At 35.7% G+C, this 20,179-nt stretch overlaps 4 protein-coding genes and 3 pseudogenes across 6 annotated transcripts in view; 3 read left to right on the forward strand and 4 right to left on the reverse strand.

Moving 5' to 3' along the window:
• LOC104791116 (40S ribosomal protein S11-1) overlaps nucleotides 1-2,214 on the reverse strand; it is a 4,565-nt gene extending 2,351 nt beyond the window's left edge. Inside the window, exons 1-5 of one of the 3 annotated variants that reach the window (XM_010516926.2) lie at nucleotides 2,066-2,214; nucleotides 1,842-1,942; nucleotides 1,229-1,373; nucleotides 1,055-1,144; nucleotides 709-963 (exon numbers count right to left, since the gene is read on the reverse strand). In XM_010516926.2, the coding sequence (XP_010515228.1) occupies nucleotides 870-963; nucleotides 1,055-1,144; nucleotides 1,229-1,373; nucleotides 1,842-1,942; nucleotides 2,066-2,118 (483 nt within the window). In that variant the 5' untranslated portion in view covers nucleotides 2,119-2,214 and the 3' untranslated portion in view covers nucleotides 709-869. Of the gene's footprint in view, nucleotides 1-708; nucleotides 964-1,054; nucleotides 1,145-1,228; nucleotides 1,374-1,841; nucleotides 1,943-2,065 lie in introns of those variants that run through there. The other 2 variants (XM_010516928.2, XM_010516927.2) reach the window with 2 other exon arrangements.
• LOC104793795 (transcription factor LAF1-like) lies at nucleotides 2-802 on the forward strand (the record flags this gene model as incomplete). The annotated part of the gene is made up of 1 exon (XM_010520226.1): nucleotides 2-802. A coding segment is annotated over one exon (486 nt), but the record flags the coding sequence as incomplete, so codon positions are not given.
• Nucleotides 2,541-5,282, reverse strand: LOC104698977 (remorin-like). Its single transcript, XM_010414343.2, has 6 exons — nucleotides 5,268-5,282; nucleotides 3,824-3,962; nucleotides 3,533-3,574; nucleotides 3,262-3,349; nucleotides 3,037-3,118; nucleotides 2,541-2,939 (listed from the first exon to the last, which is right to left on the reverse strand). Exons 1-6 carry the CDS (start codon nucleotides 5,280-5,282, stop codon nucleotides 2,745-2,747), a joined length of 561 nt encoding a protein of 186 aa, XP_010412645.1. The 3' UTR covers nucleotides 2,541-2,744.
• On the forward strand, nucleotides 5,271-7,636 carry LOC104791118 (annotated as a pseudogene).
• LOC104791119 lies at nucleotides 8,739-14,091 on the forward strand (annotated as a pseudogene).
• On the reverse strand, nucleotides 9,466-9,971 carry LOC109133485. Its single transcript, XM_019246743.1, has one exon. The coding sequence runs from the start codon at nucleotides 9,915-9,917 to the stop codon at nucleotides 9,477-9,479; it is 441 nt and encodes a 146-aa protein (XP_019102288.1). The 5' UTR covers nucleotides 9,918-9,971; the 3' UTR covers nucleotides 9,466-9,476.
• LOC104791120 lies at nucleotides 14,274-15,064 on the reverse strand (annotated as a pseudogene).

Raw genomic sequence — 20,179 nt, forward strand, 5'->3', positions numbered from 1 at the left:
GTCTCAGATATCGAAATTTTTACCAGGAAGGACTGACAACGAGATCAAAAACTACTGGCATTCTAATCTAAAGAAGGGTGTAACTTTGACGCAACTTGAAACCTCAAGAACCCATCAAACACCTTCAATCACAAACTCACTTGAGACCTTCCAGAGTTCATCAACTGAAAGATGTTCTTCATCTATCAATCTCGGAGAAACATTTAATGCTCAAACCCCAAGCTTTTCGCCAAGTCTAGTGTTTTCCGAATGGTTAGATCACAGTTTGTTAATGGATCAGTCACCTCAAAACCTTGTTGTACCGCAAGAGAGAGGATTCATTGTACCATGTGGACCTCTTCATCATTTAGAAAACAACTCTTCCCCTGATTTGGTACCAACTTCAGATTTTTTGTTGGAGGATGAGATATCTGAGGTCGAGTTCTGTACTTCATTTTCAGACAATTTTTTGTTCGAAGGTCTCATCAACGAGCTACGACAAATGTAAATGTTTGGAGATCCAAGTAAATGGGTTTAAAGTTATTTAAGTAGAAGAGTAAATAAATAAATACTCTAATTTGTAAGTCCTTCACGTTGCTTCTGCTTTCACGCTTTTCTTGTTTGATCATTATTTGACCTATTACATTAAGATATTGACTAAGAACATCAATTCTAACGAACACGAGAGTATTTGATTGGACTAGTCGGATCATCAAACATTGTAAGAAAGGTAGCAAAACTCAGGTCTTAAACAGAGATATCAGATTGGGATGAAAGAGTTTGAGCAAAGTAAACAAAATTTAATGTCGGGAGAATTCAATATGAAAATCACCATAAAACATAAATTCAGCTCTATCCAGAAACATAATAGACTAACATCAACAGCAACCTTACATTCCAGTGAAAGCCTTCTTTCCAAAAGACGAAGAGGACCCAGCTGGGATCACCTTCAACACATTGAACCTCACTGTCTTCGACAATGGCCTGAGATTTAGCGATAACAGAAAACAAAGATCAAATCAAACTGTAACAAAAACAGAATTAATAAAGATGATGTTCTGAATCAGATCATAACCTGCATTGGCCAATGATGACATGGTCTCCTTCCTTGACACGGAAGCAAGGTGAGACATGAGCAGGGATGTTTGAATGCCTCTTCTCATACCTGAGACCAAAAGTATAATACTTTCTTAACACCAATGTAAAAGACTCAGCAAATGTATAGTATGAATGTATGAATGTTATTAACCTCTGATACTTCTTGACAAAATGGAGGTAGTTCCTTCGCACGATAATGGTCCTCTGCATTTTAGCACTGTGGCAAGTACCAGCTAAGATACGACCTCTAATGGAAACAGTTCCAGTGAAGGGACATTTCTTGTCAACGTAAGCTCCTGTTACAAAGAAAAACCAAAAACACAATCACGCCTGAGAATCTATCACAAAGATACAAGGATACTGATGCATATTTATAAGAAACCCTTTATTCTATTTCATCATACTATGATTCTCAATATCAGAACACATTCGAATCAGTGCCCATCCTACTAATACAATATGTACTGATTACATTGGAATCAGGGAAAAAAGTAATGCAGATCCAAAATAAGGCTGGAGAGTCCTGACTCACTAAATCAAAGCTTAATAACTCTACCAGACAATTAGAAAATGAACGATTTTGAGAGCTATGAATTCAAGGAAACACTAATGTAGATCCAAAATCAGGCTGGAGAATCAAGACTCACTCTATCAAAGCAAATGAATTTTTTTTGAAGGCTATGAATCTAACAGCTATACGAAAACACTAGCTCCCAGGGTTCCTAATCTACAATAAGGAGTTAGGCACTAAACAAAAACCGTACCATCAATGGCTTCACGAGGAGTCTTGAAGCCCAAACCAATGTTCTTCCAGAAACGGTTTCCACCTTTCCCAGGTCGCTTCCCTTTTCCAGATTTCTTTGAGCTATTGATAAACACACACACAACAATGATCAATATAAACAACTTGGATATTTGAAAAAGCACAGTGAACAGAGAGGGAGAGAGGGAGAGAGAGAGAGAGAGAGATCGAATCGAGGAATTATACCTAAGGAAGACCTTGGGTTGCTTAAGAAAAGCTTTCTCAGTCTGTTCGGCCATGGTTGAAGCTTAGCTCCCTCGTGAAAAGCTTGAGGCAGTGATGTCGGAGGAGACGAGATAAAGCGGCAGCGACGACTGAAATGAAAACCCTAATTTACCACACACCTGCTTTTATATAAGAAATTTCTAAGTGATCTATACGATTGGGCCCTTTAACTGGGCCTTCGTATCTAAAAAAGCCTATGGAATTAAAACCCTAAACCAGTCCTAGAGTTCCAGTTGAGTTTGAGTATTTTTNTTTTTTTTTTTTTTTTTTTTTTACATCCTTTTGTTTTCTTTTTCTTTTTTGGTTTTAATAAATTAAATAGTATTTACGCTCTAAAAAAGGAAATGAAAAATTTTGGTTAGTTTTTCAGAAAACAAATTTCTACAAATATCAGTTCGCACTTTTGTTTAATTTTCTTAAAATTATTTGTACTAAAATTAAAATTGTACAACACTTTAGTATATCAAGAAATTTCAAAAGAAGTCTTTTTCAAGAAAAAGCTGTACAACTTACAAATTAATGAGTAACAAAACACAGTAAAACGTTACATTATGACTTTGTAACTTGCTATGTAGCCACATTAAAACACACACCAAACCACCACCTAAGTAACAAAGTAACATTTCACAATCCATTGATTTCAGAACAATCCAAATAGCTTGGTTGGAGCGGTTCCTGTGGCGCGGTACTTTGCGGCCATTTCTTCGGCTTTGAGAACATCTTCTCCGCGTTTAGCTTCGGCCATAGCTCTCTTCTCTTCAGCTTCCTTGTGGATTCGAGCTATTTTGTTTTTCATTTTCTCTGCGTACTCTGCTTTCTTCTTTAGTAGTTGCTCCTATTACCATTCCCGATTTAATTAAGGGGCTAAATTATAATAAGAATCTAAAAAGACGTACGGAAAGAATAATAATGAGTTTATCCTTTTTAATTACCTCGATCTTTTTTAGCTCAGCTTCCACAGAAGCTTTCTTGCTGTTTTCCCAAGCTCCAACGTACGAAAGCTTCTTTTGAGCTCTGTTTCATTATTTAAGTTAATAAATTAGATTATAATACTATACAAAATATATAGGGAACAAACAAATAAAAAATATCATGGTATTATTTATTTTTGTTAAAAAAGGCTTTTAAACTTATTTAAGAAAAGTAGAACTGATCACTTGTTCTCCACTTTGGATTTCTCGGCCTCTTCCCAAGCTTTGATGAGAGAGATCCTCTTATCTTGCTCGAGCCTTACCAAAACAGCATCTTCATACACACACACACAAAATTATCAGCAAGGAAAAAACAAGAGAAAAATTAACTATTATAATGCGGTATATATACGTAAAATTAAATTAGCCGAATCATCTCAATTACGTATTCTCTTTTTAAATATATTTTCCTGATTACGTATCAATCATTATCTAAGTAATTTGTTGTCTTGATTACCTCGGTGAACTGAACCTTCTTTCTTCTCTTCCGCAGCCTCTTCTGCAGCGACGACAACAACAACACAAAAAAAAACAATTGAAAAGGTTTAAAAACTATGACAAAAATAACAATGTTTTGTCAAAAAAATCATTGTTAACACGGCCAAGAAAAAATAAAATTATAAACAGAAATTAAACAAGAAGTAGAACAACAAGTGTTATAAAATATACCAAAATTGTGAACAATAAAAAAAAAGAGATAAACAATAATATGAAATAGTTGTATATGAAAATTTAAATGATTTGTTACTTGCAGCGACGACGAGAACAATAGTTTGGAATCGTCTGACTTCTCCTCCGTGGACAGCGGTGTTGAGTCCGACGCGTTGGTTTTGGGCTCTGTGACTTTCTTCTGCTCCTCTTGAGTCATGTTGCCTTGTGGTAGGTAGCTACGATATTACAACCGATCAAATATCTGATAATAATTCTGATTAGTTTCATATTGTTATCGGAAGTTTGATTATTTAATAGAGATTTCTGTAAGCATAACTGTAGATACGAAAACTGAGCTGGACTAAGCAATGTCCTGTCTTTCGTTGGCATATAATGACTTTTTAATTTTTTTTCTTAAACGCAAATATTCGTGACAGAAGAAGAAACAAATGCTACTCTTTCCAGTTTATCGTTGTGTGCACGATCATTATTGTTTTACACAAATTCCTAAAACGCACCCATTCACCCAACTAATAATGATATTTAATTTCAAAATTTTAACCATGTTTTTTTTGTGTGTGTATAATATAATATTAATTATATAATTATTGCTGATGATGAAATGTTAGAAATTATTTTCCAGTTTCTCATGTATATTTCTTTTTGGCATAAAAATTACTTTACAACAAACTAAAAAATCTGACACGTCGTGATCACGTTGGCAGAATAAAGGAAAAATGACAACTAAGAATAATATATATAAACCAATAAGCAAACAGAAAAAGCTCACCGGTCATGCACGTCCAACCACTCTCTCGATTGGGAGGAGAACAGGTGAATCCAATCAATCACATAAGTCCGGTTACCCTAGGGTCCACCACTTTTCTTTATACAAGTAGTTTCTGCTCACGTCGTGGTAGATATAGGCATATAGCGATGGTAATATATAGCAATGTTTTAGTTTTTAGATGAGGAGGTAGTTAAAAAGATGAGCATATTCGATCAAGGTTTAGAGTTTAATTAGGCATTGCATATATATGAATAAAATAAAGATGGGTCAAAAAGGGAAATGAACTAAGAAGTTTTTACGCGTTTTTAAAAAAAGAAAAGAAAAAGAAGACATGCATCGCGATGCAATCCACCATTTTCTTATATTTTTGTATTGTTGGTCTTTCTTTGTAATCCACATTGCCACTCATGCGGTTTTCAAACATTCTTCATACATCATATATAGTAATCTATTTAATATAGATTTTGGTTATAATTGATAATGGTGGAACTGATTTATATTTTTATGTAATTTAGGATTAAGACTCCTAAAATTGAAATCTTTTCATCTATAATTAAAAGCAATGGATTATAATTATCATAAGGGTCAAATGTAGCCAAATTAAAATAAAGAGAGCGTTTAAATGTAGCCTCTACTATAAATAAAAGGATATGGAGCCGTGCGTTTGTTTTTTATAGCTCTCGCTTATTTTGGTAAAACCATTACCCATCTATAAATTAAGCAACTTATTCCTAATCTTTGTTCAACTTACGACATTGACTATCATCTTTGATAAACGCCTTTGATTACGTATTCAAACTCTGAATTTTAAAGGTAAGTAATCAGATATTTTTCTCTATTTTTCAATAATAAGTATAAGTCTTATATGTTATACTTTCGATATTAAATAACGGACGATGATTCATTTGTTTTTCAGCGATGATTCGGATAAATTTTTGCATATTAGTAGTTTTGGTGGTATTGGATTTTCCGGTGATAGAATCACAATCACTCAATAGCAGTGAGACATACTCAGCTCGGGATCCTACACTTGGTAGGGATTTTGTTGAAAACGTGGTTTTGGAGTGCCGGAAACATAGCGCGATTTTGACGGATTTTGGAGGTATTGGAGATGGAAAAACCTCAAACACGAAAGCATTTAGAGAAGCTATAAAAAACCTTAGTTCAAAAGCGGCCGATGGTGGAAGCCAACTCATTGTCCCCAAAGGGAAATGGCTCACCGGAAGTTTCAACCTCACGAGCCATTTTACTTTGCACATCAAAGAAGGTGCAACCATCCTTGCTTCTCAGGTAATGTCTATGTTTAGGTTGCTAGGTTTATAATAAGCCTCTCTCTATATAGTAACTACACATCTATATCCCAATTATAATCAGATATTTAATAGCGATATTCATAAAATAAATAGATATGTAGATACAAAGATTAATTAAGTAAAACCTCTATATAAATTAATAACATTCTTGATCATGATATATTATTAGTTTATTGCTATACAAATTAAACTGAAAAACTAATTTAGGATTGAAGAAATATACTAATTTATTGAAGTACGTATCAGTATATATATATATATTGTATTCTCTTTGGGATAAATAACATTTGGTTTGAAACAAACAGGACGAATCTGAATATCCCATGCTTCAAGGGTTGCCGTCATACGGAGATACAAGGTTTGCTAGTTTAATCTACGGAAGAAACCTAACTGATGTTGTTAGCACTGGTAAGTGGTAATTAATTAAGCACACACACGGGAAAAATATTAACATACATCATACAATTTAATAGGCATTCGACCTAATCAAATGAATATTGGTTTATACAACCAAACGTTTATTCGTTAGGTGACAAAGGGATAATCAATGGACAAGGGAAGTCATGGTGGGCAAAGTATCGAAATGGTGGTTTCAAGTCGATACAAAGACCCATGTTGATCGAGATTGAGTCCTCCAAAAACGTTCAGATCTCGAATATCAATTTGTTTGATGCTCCGATGTGGAGTATCCACCCTTTGTATTGCAGAAATGTCATCATTAAAGATGTTAAAATATATAATCCTATCGATTCTCCTAACACTGATGGAATCAATCCAGGTATATTGTCTACACAAAACTGATATAACAACATGATTTTCTATATTATTTCTGTTATAGTTAACATTAGAATAAATGAAATGACCAATCTTTATTTTTATAATCAGAACGTATTAAAGTCTTGAATGTTTATAATATACGTTTGCAAAATATGAAAACGTCTGTTTTTCTTTTTTTTTGTTACGTATTATTATGAACGAAACTGTCTACAATCAAAATGTATAATTACCACTGGTTCCACAGATTCTTGTGTAAACACACTAATAGAAGACTGCTTCGTAATCTCTGGCAACAATTGTGTCGGCCTCAAGAGTGGAATCGCAGGTGTTACGGCAATCCAAATGCTTATGATCCGACGGCTCTCATGCATTGCCCCCAACGGTGCAGGCGTATCTCTAGGAAGTTAAGTGTCCGGAGGAATTTCAGGTGTAAGAATCGAAGACGTAGATCTATACAACACACAATCCGCTGTCAAGATTGAAACCGGTGTGGACGGCGGCGGTAACGTTCAAAATGTTTGGGCTCGGAGGCTCATGATCAAGACATCGAAATACGTTTTCTTGATGACTGGATCAGACAAATCAGTACCAAGAGGTGGATACAATATTTCCAAGTCCAAGCCGATCGTTACCAATATCAACTTCCGAGATATTAAGGCTGAGAATGTTACCACCTCGGCGAAGCTCCAAGCGATGAAAAAGCAATCCTTTTACGAGTATATGCATGTCGAATGTTAGTATATGGCTTTCTCCGAATGCGAGTAAGCAGCAATTCCATTGTGTGGATATCGTCGGAAAATCGAAGAGCGTTACGCCGCAGCCATGCAGTTTGTTACCGGATACGGGACTTCAGTTTGGGTGTACTTTTCCGACGGAAAAGATTCCTATTGAGAATGTTGTATTAAAAAGATGCCGTGCTCATATTTCCTAGATTAGGATATGCAACATGCGCAGGTTTATGATTTATATAATCCATAATGGTAAAATATGAATGAACTAAAATGTAACATTTGTATATAAAAATTCAAGAAACCCAGGAGTTCATCTTTTACGTTTTTGCTGACGTTCAATAAAGGCTTGCTTGCTGAAGCATTTGTAGAAGACAAATTATGAAAATTTAGAAACTGGAAAGAAATATTAACTAGATCCAACATACAGTTTTATATCACTTAATATTATCATTATCAGCACCAATCAAGAAGTCATAAGAACTTTTACAAAAAAAAAAAAAAAAAAGTCAGAAAGAAGGTTCGTCTTTTTTTTCTATACATATGAAGACAACTGCATGGAACTTTTAATATGTATTATTTACTGTGGTTTCATATTATACAAAGAAAATCCATGAGTATAAGAGCGAAATACATTGACCCATGCAAATTTATCTCAACCCTAAGAATGTCTAACGTCTAGACCAAAGTTTAATAAATTTACTAGGTACCAACCCGCGTTATTTGCTGGATAAACCGATTTAAATAAAATATTATAGTAAAATTATTATTTGAATTTAAGATTATTTGTGTAAAATAAAATATGTAAGTAGAGTTTATTTTTCGTTTATTTAAATTGGTGTTTATTTTTTGTAAATTAAGTTTTATACGTGAAATATTTAAACTTGGAAAAGAATTTAAGTTGGTGTAGAAAATTTTGATATATTTTTGTGTTTATGAAAATCAAATTCACATATTATATGTGTCACATCACTATACCATTAAATGGATAAAACAATTTTTTTTTGACATAATTGCAATCGGAAGATAAAAGACTATATTCCATAATGTGTTTGGAAATAAATCTATAAATATATATGAATCTCTTATGATATCTCTCGCAGACAATTAGACATATTTCTTTGTTCTTTCTTTGGTTCTTAAAGGTTAAAGTATCTTAAGGTAAACAACAGATTCTTCTTCTCATTTTTCCTCCAAAATAATATTGTCCTAATTTACTTGTTTGTCGTCGTAAACTTCTTTATATCCGCTAATAATTTGCGTTATAGCTCGTTATGATCAGATCTATAGAAGATCAAATTATCTAAACCAATACATCACGGAAATATTAATATGATTAATTTAAATTTTCAATATATCATCGTCACTTTTAATCATCTATGTGCATGTTTCTATGTTGTGTAGATGATTAGGCCGGTGTTTGCTATACTAGCCATTTTGGCTATATTCCATTTCCCGGCAATTGAATCCCGGAGTCACCGGAATTTGGGGAATTCCAAGATTGAGTTCCAAGCGTTGAGATGTCGGAAACATCAAAACTGACTGATTTTGGTGCGGTTGGAGATGGAAAAACTTCTAATACAAAAGCGTTTAAAAAAGCCATAAGCAAGCTCAGCCAAATGGCAACCGATGGCGGAGCTCAACTCGTAGTTCCTCCCGGGAAATGGCTTACCGGAAGTTTCAACCTTACCAGCCACTTTACTTTGTTCATCCAACATGGTGCTACCATCCTTGCATCTCAGGTAAGTGTGTGCTTTAAATCCGTTTCATTCATATTTCTAAAAACCAGTAGTAACCAAACAATAGTTTTGTATCAGTTTTTGGTTTAGGGTTTGATGGATCCGAGTTAAACGTCTTTACATTTCATATACCATATCAAGCTATACTGATTTGACCAAATCAAACTGTTCCTAATGAATCAAATTTAGTCTAATAGAGGGTTTTGACGTTAGAACTTAGAATTCTTTTCTGTAAGCACCTCCCCCTACTATTTTTTTTTTTTTTTTTGCTAAGTAAATATCATATAAAATGAAAAGTTTTGGTTTTACAAATGAGTACCAGCTTTAGGTTCCTTCGCAAAAATAAAATAAAAAACAAGGAAGCAAAGTTAGAGTGAAAAGGTTGAACCGGTTGATGCAAACTTCAGATAATCCAGAGACTCAACAGCTTCTTGAATTTCCTGCGATGGTTTCTAGCATGGATGGTGTTGATGATCTCTCGGTTGATGGTCTTGAAAACAACAGCTGGTGGGATGACTTGAGAATTATGGAGAACATTGTTTCTCCGCTTCCAGATAGCGTAGATGGTGACTTGAGAGACAATTTTCCGGAGCACCGACGGAGAAGAGGCCGTGCTGAGCTTGATCCAGGAGAGAAGACTTTCCCAGTCTCGAAATTGAAGTGGAGTAAGTCTTAGTCTGGACTGCACAAGGTTCCAAATTGATTCGCTGAAATTACAAGTAAGCATGAGGTGGTCTCGAGTCTCATCACTCGTTGCACATAAGCAACAAAGTGGAGAAACCTGCAGACCCCAGGAGATCATCCGAGAGCGAGTGGGGAGTCTGTTCAGATGAGATACCCACATGTGGAAAGAATTCCTCGGGGTAGCACCTTTAAACCAGATCACAGGTGACCAGTCTTTTTTAGGTTCTCTCTGTCTTAGAGCCTCCCACGTCCTTGAAGAAGAGAAATCGTTGCAGTCGATGTTGTTGACTATCCAACCGTAGGAGTCTTCAAGGTCAGGGTGCAGCGGGAGTGTTATTGTAGTGAGATAGGTATGCAGGTCAAGGGCTTCTTGAGATCTTGGGGAAGGTAGTCGCCAGGTGGCTCCTTCGACGGCATCGGCTACCGTGGCTGCTATTGGGATATGCAGGTTTCTGGGACCTTCATCTCCCAAAAGCTTTATTAGGGGGCCAAACGGACTCCAGGAATCATGCCAGAAACTGGCAGATAAACCGTTACCAATAGAGCACTTTAGGAATCTCTCTGCAATCGGTCTAAGTTGTAAAAGAGATCTCCAGTTCCAGGTGTCATTTATGCCTTCTTTTATAGACCAAAATGCTGCTATAGGGCCGTTTACGGATCCTGGGAGGTGGTGGTGCTTGTGCCATTTAACCCAAAGGGACCGACTGTTTGAGAATAACAACCAAATGAGCTTGAGATTGAGAGTTATGTTCCAGTCGGAAAAACTTCTGAAACCAAGGCCACCTTCATCCTTTGGCAAGCAAACTTGAGACCAAGCTACTTTTGCTTTGTGAGGATTTTCGATACCTCCAGACCAAAGGAAACAAGAGCACAAAGACTCTATTTCTTTGATACAACCTTTCGGGAGCCTGAATGTAGAGATCCAGAAAACAACAATGCCAGAAATGACTGAAGCTAGCAGTTGGAGCCGCCCTGCAAAAGATAGAGTCTTCACAGACCAGAGGGTGAATTTACTCTTCACTTTCTCCACAAGAGGGGCATATTCGGCGGTTTTGAGCTTGCGACTCATTAGGGGTAGCCCTAAGTACCTTATAGGCAATGAAGCTTGAGGGAAGCCGTATTGAGCAATCGTTGATTCCTCGGCTTCAGTCACTCCCGCGAGGAACAGCTCAGTCTTGTCTACATTCATGTTAAGCCCAGACCAACCAGCAAAATCATCGAGTATCTCATTTATACCGTATAAAGAAGAGATGCCTCCATCGAAGAAAATCATAACATCGTCCGCAAACATCAGATGAGTTATGTTAAGTTCTGATGTTTTCGGATGATGAAAGATATAGCCTGAGGAGTATCTTGATGAAAGGAGCTTTGAGAACACTTCCATTTCAAGAACAAAAAGATAGGGTGACAGGGGGTCACCTTGCCTTAGGCCTCTCTTACTCTTGAAGAAACCTCCAGAGACTCCATTTATAGCGACAGAGAAAGACGGAGTGGTGATGCATTCCTCGATCCAACTAATAAAGATTTCCGGCAGATTGATACCCTTTAGAACTGATAAAATGAAGTCCCATCTAACCGAATCGAAGGCTTTCCTCAGGTCGACCTTTAGCATGCCGCGAGGGTCTACATTTTTCCTGTTATAGCCGTGAACTATTTCTGTGGCAAACAACACATTCTCCGAGAGGTTTCTCCCTTTGATGAAGGCAGATTGGCAGGGGGAAATGACATCCGGGAGTAAAACCTTGAGCATGTTTGCGATGAGCTTTGAAATGACCTTATAGAGAGTGTTTGAACAGGAAATTGGTCTGAACTCTGATGGTTTCGACGCATTCGGGATCTTTGGGATCAGGACCAACGAGGTTGCATTCCATTGCTTGAGGAGCTTTCCTGAAGAAAAGAATTATGTGACTGCTGAGATGACCTCTCCCCCGACAACACTCCAACAATTTATAAAGAATTCTGCTGGATATCCATCTGGCCCGCTAGATTTATTTTTTGGCAAAGAGCAAAAAGCCTCTTTGATCTCTTCCGAGGAGAATTGCTTTACCATTTGGTTTTGTTGATCAATTGAGCATCTGAAGTCCAGGAGGTTTGTGATGTCTTCCTGTGTGAATGAGGCAGGTGAAACGGCACTTCCTAGGAGGTCTGAAAAGTAATCCACACAGATGTCTTGGATGCCCTGAGGAGAATCGATTCTTTCACCGTTTGCGTTTTCCAAAAAGTGGATGTGGTTTATCGCTTTTCTTGAGTTTACCATCTTGTGGAAATACGCAGAGTTACAGTCTCCATCTCGCAACCAGGTTATACCTGCTCTCTGGCTTAGGTACTTCTCCTCCGCAATGACCAGGAACTGCCATATTCACTCAGCTTCGATGAGGATTTCAGCATTAGAAGATGAGGGATTTGAAAGCAAGGTGGCTTGGTGCTGAATCACTATCTCGTGTGCTTCTTTGACTCTAAGCTCAATGCCCGAAAAAATTTCTCTACTGAAGTCCCGAATGATTTTTTTCAGAGCTCTTAGCTTTTGTGAGATACGGAACATCTCAGAACCCTGAATATTGAGAGAAAACCAATTCTGTCAGATAAGCTCGATAAAACGATGGTCCTGAAGAAGGAAAGTGAAAAGCTTGAAAGGTCTCTTCTGCCTCTGACGATCAACAGAGAGAGTGATAGAAAAACAAGCATGATCCGAGAAATCTGGCTCCCCAAAAAATGCAAAAGAAGATGGAAAATGTGTAGCCCAAAGATCATTTACTAGAGCTCTGTCTAGTTTTTTTGCAACCGGGTATTGTTTTCTTTTGTTCCACTAGGTGTAAGAGCAGCCTCTGAAAGTAAGATTATGTAGGGAAGCATTTATAGGTGGAACCGAACCGGACGGTTGTTAATGCATACACTCGTTTTAATGCATTTAAGATGTGTATCAATCAAGCACCTCTCCCTACTTGATTGATACACATCTTAAATGCATTAAAACGAGTGTATGCATTAACAACCGTCCGGTTCGGTTCCACCTATAACTGTTTTGACAATCATAGGACGAATCTGAATGGCCAGTGATCGGTCCATTGCCATCGTACGGGATGGGAAGAGACGGAAACGGAGCCGGGAGATTCAACAGTCTCATCTCCGGTACAAACTTAACCGACGTGGTTATCACCAGTAAGTTTCCAACACAATCACTACACACAATGCTGTCAGATTATATAATCAAAAAATTACCGATTCTGATTTTGATTGTTTTTCTTGATTATAAAGGCAACAACGGGACGATCAACGGACAGGGACAGTATTGATGGGATAAATTCGAAAAGAAGCAGTTTAAGTTGACAAGACCGTACTTGATCGAGCTCTTGTTCTCTACAAACGTTCAAATCTCGAACATCACATTGGTCGATTCGCCGTCGTGGAACATTCATCCGGTCTATTGTAAAAACGTCATTATCAAATCCGTCACCATTCTTGCTCCCGTCACTGTTCCTAACACCGACGGAATCAATCCAGGTAATGTTTAGTTATCTCCTACGTGACAATATTATTATCCTACGTGGCACATTGTTTCATCCTCTGTTTTTGTGTGTTTCTGTTTCTTGATCATCCAGATTCTTGCAAAAACATATTGATCGAAGACTGTCACATAGTCTCCGGAGACGACTGCATCGCTGTGAAGAGTGGTTGGGACCAATACGGGATCAAGTTCGGAATGCCGACGAGGCAGCTCTCTATCCGACGGCTCACATGCATCTCCCCAAAGAGCGCAGGAGTAGCGTTAGGAAGTGAAATGTCCGGAGGAATCAAAGACGTTAGAATCGAAGACGTTACTCTAACGAACACAGAATCAGCCATCCGAATCAAAACCGCTGCGGGGCGTGGGGGTTACGTAAAGGACATTTTCGCTAGGAGGATCACAATGAAGACGATGAAATACGTTTTCTGGATGAATGGAGACTACAACCAGCACCCTGACAAAGGTTACGATCCTAAGGCGTTTCCGGAAGTTACTATAAACTACCGTGATACGACGGCTGAGAACGTGACGATGTCTGCGAGTCTCGAAGGGATTGACAAAGATCCGTTTAAGGGTATTTGTATTTCGAATGTGACTATGGCTTTGGCGGCTAACGCTAAAAAGGTGCAGTGGAATTGTACAAATGTTGCTGGAGTTACGAGCAGAGTTAAGCCGGAGCCATGCAGTTTGTTGCCGGAGAAGAATGAGAACTGTGTGTTTCCGTCCGATTTGATTCCGATTGAGAGTGTTGTCTTGAAGAAGTGTTTTGTTTAGAGTCAAGTCTCACAGATTAAGATGAGATTTAAAAACTATATGAAACTATATAACAAAATATATAAAATATAATATGATATGATATTTTCCATAAATTCAGAGAATCAAGCTAGCAACAAAATCGAACATTGAATGATTAAACACTGATGAAACCAAAAACAGATCCTTGCTAACACAGAAAAAAATAAAAAATTAAATCCAAAATATGATAAAGATAAAAAGAAGAAAATAAGATTGTCACTTCTTTTCTTGTTTCTCAACTTCAGCACCTCTCTTGGCTCTAGCACCAGCATATCTCTTGTTCGTGCTCTCTAGACGGATCTCATGTCAGAGGTCAGCTTCACAAGCTCCATTGTTGGCTTCTCACAGGCCATATGCATGTAGTCTCCTTGGACTTGTGTTGCATTAGCCAACTCTTCGGTGAAGAATCACCAGCCTGATACACAAACACAAACGACATAACTAAAAGATTAGAACCAAATCTAATCCAATGATCAAGACCAGTAAAAATATCTTGGAATTTGGAAGAAGTACCTTGGCATTATGAGCACCACGCGGGAAGATAACCAACTTAGCCTTGTAGGATTTTAGCCTCTGGAAATTGGATTGAAGACCTTCTAAAGATCGGTTCTTGCGATGATGGTCAAGAGAATTACCTACTGCAGGAGCCAACTTCTTGGGGATATCAGCAGCCTAAAGTTGATTTAAGAAATTAATAACAATCTGAACAACATCCAACTTGAAACAAAATACAAAAGCTATAAAATGAAGAACAGAGAGATATTACAAACCTTGAGCTCTTCAAGAGTGAATCCTTTACCGGTTCTGATCCTTCATGTTGTACTTAAGAGTCTGACCATTCACAACAGGTCGGAGAGTCTGACCATGCACTGGGACGGGGGAAGATCTTCACAGCCTTTTTATGCCTCGCTGAGTAAGCAAAGAGAATATAGTGTTAGTGAAACATCAAAGTTTTCTCACTTCTTTTTGAAGTGTCGTCCATTGGGGATGACATTGTTGTGCTTCATTTCTTCACCACAATCTGCAAAAACAATAACAATGGGCAACATGTGAATTCATGCATTTAAAAAAAAAAAATACTTAGGCTCAATACTCAATCAAATGACGTAACACACTGCAAATTTAAGACACCTCAACAATGCTATATAGCTAATTAACATCAAACAAGCAAAACATATAATAACTAAGGATCTAGAAAACGCTTATTAAAATCAGTACTACACTAGGGAGTTTTCAACATCGTCAAATCAATGAAAAAAAAACACATCAACGAATCCAAATTAAAACTCGGAATAAACGCAATAACGAATGAGCTAGCACAACACATGAGATCGAAGTAATTAAGAGAGGACCACAAAAACATTACACAATTAGCAGATCGAATACAGATGAGTACAACACAATCGATGACACGTAGAGATTAAATAATAAAAAAAGAACGTCACTCACACGTAACATATCCCTAGATAATTTCCCGCTAGGTTTATTTATATTTATATGTTTTTTCTGTGGGCAATTTTATATCATTACTAGATTTTAATCTGCAGACACTACTGCAGACATATAATTTTTATTATAATTTATATTTTATAGGGCAATTGACAAAAATAGCACACATTTAAGTTTTTGTTCCAAAACTAGCACACACATTCAAATATTCCAAATTTAGCACAAATTTGTATATCATTTAAAATAAAATATTAAAAAATTAAAACAATAACCTCTCTTACATCTGAAACAAAATCGTGACATTGTAACCACCGTGTTCTCTCTCACTCCTCCCTCTCCGTCGATTCCAAAACCAAATGCAAACGATGTACCACTGACGAACCCAATCAGATCTGAATCGGAGGTGAGTCATCATCGGTCGGTGTATCATCGTCGGTCAATCAACGGTGGTATCACGTTCACGTATCAGATTCATGATTCTTCTTCTTCCCCGATCATCTTATTCGTCTTTGTGTCACTGTTCATCATCTGGTCTTCCTAGTGTAAGCTTTATATCCATTTTCACTTGCTATTCTTCTTTTATTGTAGAAATTGTAAGCATTGTAACTTTTATATGTATGTGATTTTGACTTTTCCAAATCCCTAAAAACCTAAATCACCATATTCTTATCAATTTAGTTAGGCTAGTATTTGAGGACATAAACAAATCAAAACAAATCAGAACTTGAGATGATTCAGTGTTGGTTTTATGTGTGTATGATTTGCAGTTGTAATTTTTATGTGTGTGTGATTAGGATTATTGATTATGGAAGTCTCGTTCTTTCTTACTTGAATTTGTTGCAGAAATTAAAGAATCAAGTTATTGTTGACTGTAAAATAATTTATATTAGTCTACTTGACTTGGTCGTTTTAGTTTTGTAAGAACAAGTTTATTGTAAGTATATTTGCGACGAGTCTTGAAATTGGATGTTCTTGTTACTTATTGAGATGATGTTGGAGCTGAGTTAGCCCTAGCATGCACCATCAATTAAGCTTCTATCTTTGTGTTGTTAGATTTATATACTACCTAATGATAAATTTAAAGTGTGATTGCCACAGGATTTGAACATTGCCCATCATACAACATTTTTAAAAAAGAACTCAGTTGTCTTATCTCTTATGTATAATATGTTGTCATCATTATTGATTGTTGCTTGTGTCTTGTTTATTGTTTGTTGCTTGTGTATTGATGTGTTTCTTAGTCACATTTGAAAATTCAGGAAACATTGTTGCAAATTCAGAAAGACTTTCATGAAACATATTCCCTGTTTTCATTTTTATTGCATGAAATGGGGATTGATCATTGCTTGTTGGAGTTTATCTTATAATTCTCTTAATTGGGGAGATAATAGTATGTAATTCAAGATTTGCTTTAGTTAGCTTCTGATTACAAGATAGTAGCAGTATTGCAGTAGTTGTGAAATTGTTCTCATAATCAGTGCATCTAATGCAATACATGATGTTCTTGAATTTCAGGGAGACCGTCATGAAAAGAAAAAAAAGAGCATTAGGAAGGAGTCATTGACGTTTAGCAAGAACTCCTTGAAATTTAGGAAGAATTTATTGACGTTTAGGAAGATCTTCCTAAAACATCATGTTGGATATTTCTATTTGCTACCTTTATTGTAAAACACCAATATGCGCACATAATCAAATCATTATACATCACTAATGAAGTAATATGTGATACAATAAAGCAAAACACATATAAAGAGATTTAAAAACACATTTTTTAAAAAATTAGGAATGATTCAATAGCTTTTAGGAAGATGTTCTTGAATTTTAGGAAGACCTTCCATAATGACGAACTCAAACTTCCACTTAAGTGCCCATTTTCCTATCTTCATCATCAACTCTGCTTTGTTCTTGAAATATTTGTCATCATGTATATCATCAATCACTTGAATTTGCAGGTTGTATGTCTCTGAAAAACTGTAGCAAAATCTAGTTGTAGGTTCTTCAAGTTTAAATATGATTGACACCTTAAACGGAGATGCGAGATCACAATGAAGTAGGATGGTCATAATATATTCAAGTTTAAAATTGTTAATTTTGCACTAGTGCCAAACCTGCAAACTACAAGCCAAAGAAGTCGACGACATTGAAACCAATGACAATGATGAACTTCTCTTACTCTTATAAATCGTTTCCTCATCTTTCTCCACTCAACAATCTTCTACAGAACACCAATTCTCAAATGATTGAATGATGTTTAGGAAGGATCTTTTTAAATTAAGGATGGTTTTCCTTAAAACATCATAAGCATCTCTGTTGCAACCTGAACGCTCAGATAGTCAGATACAACTTTATGACATGGCTTTAGGTGTGCATTGCCCAACCCAAAAAATCAACAAAATCAGTCTAAACACACATTAACATGAAAACAGATTCAAAAATTGATTAACCAAAGCTTTTTACTTGTTCCTGTAAGAGGAATTAAATCATCCACAATGACTTTAACTCCCATCTAAGCAAAAAACATCAACGAAGGAAAGTGTAAAGCTCATCACTGTTACAAAGCACACCGTCATTGTCCATATCAAACAAAACCGCTGATACTTTCCCCAAATCATCCATCGTAATTGTACTCGAAGGATTCTCCGTCGCCGTATTCACTATCATAGATGACAGAAGTGTCGTAGCTTAATTAAACTCTTATCTTCGATCGGAATCTGGTGAGTGAAGATGTTATTGATGTGGATTTTATTGTATTGGTTTCATCGATCGATTTTGACACTTAATTGAAAAGATATGAAAATCTGAGTTCAAAATCTTCACCGCAAGTTTCGCTGGAGCTTGGAGATCTAAGATCGTCAATTTGATTTTAAAAAAAAACAATTTGTTATTTAAATTAAATAATAATCTCAATATACAAATGCTAGTTTTGGAAAATTTGATCATGTGTGCTAATTTTGGAAGAAAAACTTAAAAGTGTGCTATTATAGGGTATTTCTCTATTTTATATGGATTTAATTCTGGTGTATCCCTATCTCAAAAATTCTTTTCTATATTATCCACTTTAATTCTACATACCTCTGTACTTTCACAATAATTATAATTCTCAATTTTGCCCTTTTTATTTTTGTATTATTTAAATAAACTAGAGATAATTGAATATATTAAAAAAACAAAAACAAAAAACTAACCAATCACAACTCATATATTTCTCCAATTCAAAATCATTCGACCCACAACCCACAAAAGACAAAACTTCCACCATTGAAGCTCGATCCTTTTATGCTTATTGGGTAAATCTTGTTAATTCTCTTTTGTTCAAGTCTATTAGAGTCAAATTACGTTTATAATTTATGTAGCTAGTGGTTGAATCGAACTAGATAGAAATTAGGTTTTCTCGTTTCTGCAGATATAGGTAAAACATATATTAACTGGTACAATTGGGACAACTGAAAAAAGCAAGAACTGGTACTATGGATTTCAAGAGAAGATGTTCGTCACGCTCTTTTGATGAAAGCACTTATTGAGCATGTTACTTATTCTGCATTGGCTGATTAAATATATATCTTTGATGATGATGATCTTTTGTGTTATCTAGAATGGAATCAAACTGAATTTAATGTAGTGCATATCGAGCTGGATAAAGATGACGAACAAAATCAAGGGTGTGAACAAAATCGAGTTGGTGAAGCTTGTGAAGTTGGTAAAGTTGCAGGAATTTGTAATGCGGAGGAGTTGATTTCAAATGCAAAACCTTGTATTTGTTATGATATCATAACAATTTTCCGTGATTAGTTTCTATGTAAGTGATGTACGTAACAGTTTTTGTTTTGTATTTGGTTATAAGACTCGATTGTTCTGTTTTTGGTTGCAAGATTGATTTCTGCAGTTACGGTACAACTAACTGTAACATGTACAACTATAGGGTACACCTACGTTTAATTTAAAACTCGACAATTTTCATACTCGTGGTACAACTACGGTACAACTATGAACTTTATAAGTACTACAAATTAAAATTCAACTAAATCCATCTATTTATATGTTAGTGAATACAAACATACACAAAACAACTATAGAGCAAATATTATGGTCACTTTGACCATGTAAATTTTATGGTCACTTTGATGGTCCTACATAGAGCAAATATTCCTAATACTTTGATAGTCACTTTGCTATTTCCATCCAAGTAATTATGTCAAAACATGTAAATTAGTTTTTTTAGACATATTATCTTCTGAAATTGTATTAAATGTATTATAATTACCTAATATGAAAAGTACAACTATAAAAATTTAATTTATTATAAGGTACTACTTGTAATAAGATAAAAGTAGTAATGTACAACTATGTTCATGCTTGTACAACTATAGGTTTGAAGTACAATTACATGAAAAATTTGACAAAATTTTATTATTTTTCAAAACATGTGTTAAATGAGATTCATTTTATTATTATTTTCACTTACCATTTAAAACATGCGGTAAATGAGTTAAATGAGATTCATTTTCATCCATATTTAATTTATCAATTTCATTTTAATTCATTTTTTACATAATTTTTTTGTTAATCCATTCAAAATTCACTTTTAATACACATTTTAAATAAATTTCGATAACTCATTTTTATTAAATGGTCTTAGTTGTACCTAAAATATCCCAGTTGTATCTAAAATATCT

The sequence above is a fragment of the Camelina sativa genome, chromosome 6 (assembly GCF_000633955.1).
Source record: "Camelina sativa cultivar DH55 chromosome 6, Cs, whole genome shotgun sequence".
NCBI classification, from domain to species: Eukaryota; Viridiplantae; Streptophyta; class Magnoliopsida; order Brassicales; family Brassicaceae; genus Camelina; species Camelina sativa.

What these genes read in the sequence shown, in the direction of transcription:
- LOC104698977 (XM_010414343.2), bottom strand. An exon ending in TGTTCTCGTCGTCGCTGCAA is followed by an intron (nt 3,575 to 3,823) that starts GTAACAAATCAT and finishes TCGTCGCTGCAG; the next exon opens with AAGAGGCTGCGGAAGAGAAG. An exon ending in CTGAGCTAAAAAAGATCGAG is followed by an intron (nt 2,940 to 3,036) that starts GTAATTAAAAAG and finishes GAATGGTAATAG; the next exon opens with GAGCAACTACTAAAGAAGAA.
- LOC109133485 (XM_019246743.1), bottom strand. Translation starts at nt 9,917, where the DNA reads ATGTGGGTATCTCATCTGAACAGACTCCCCACTCGCTCTCGGATGATC.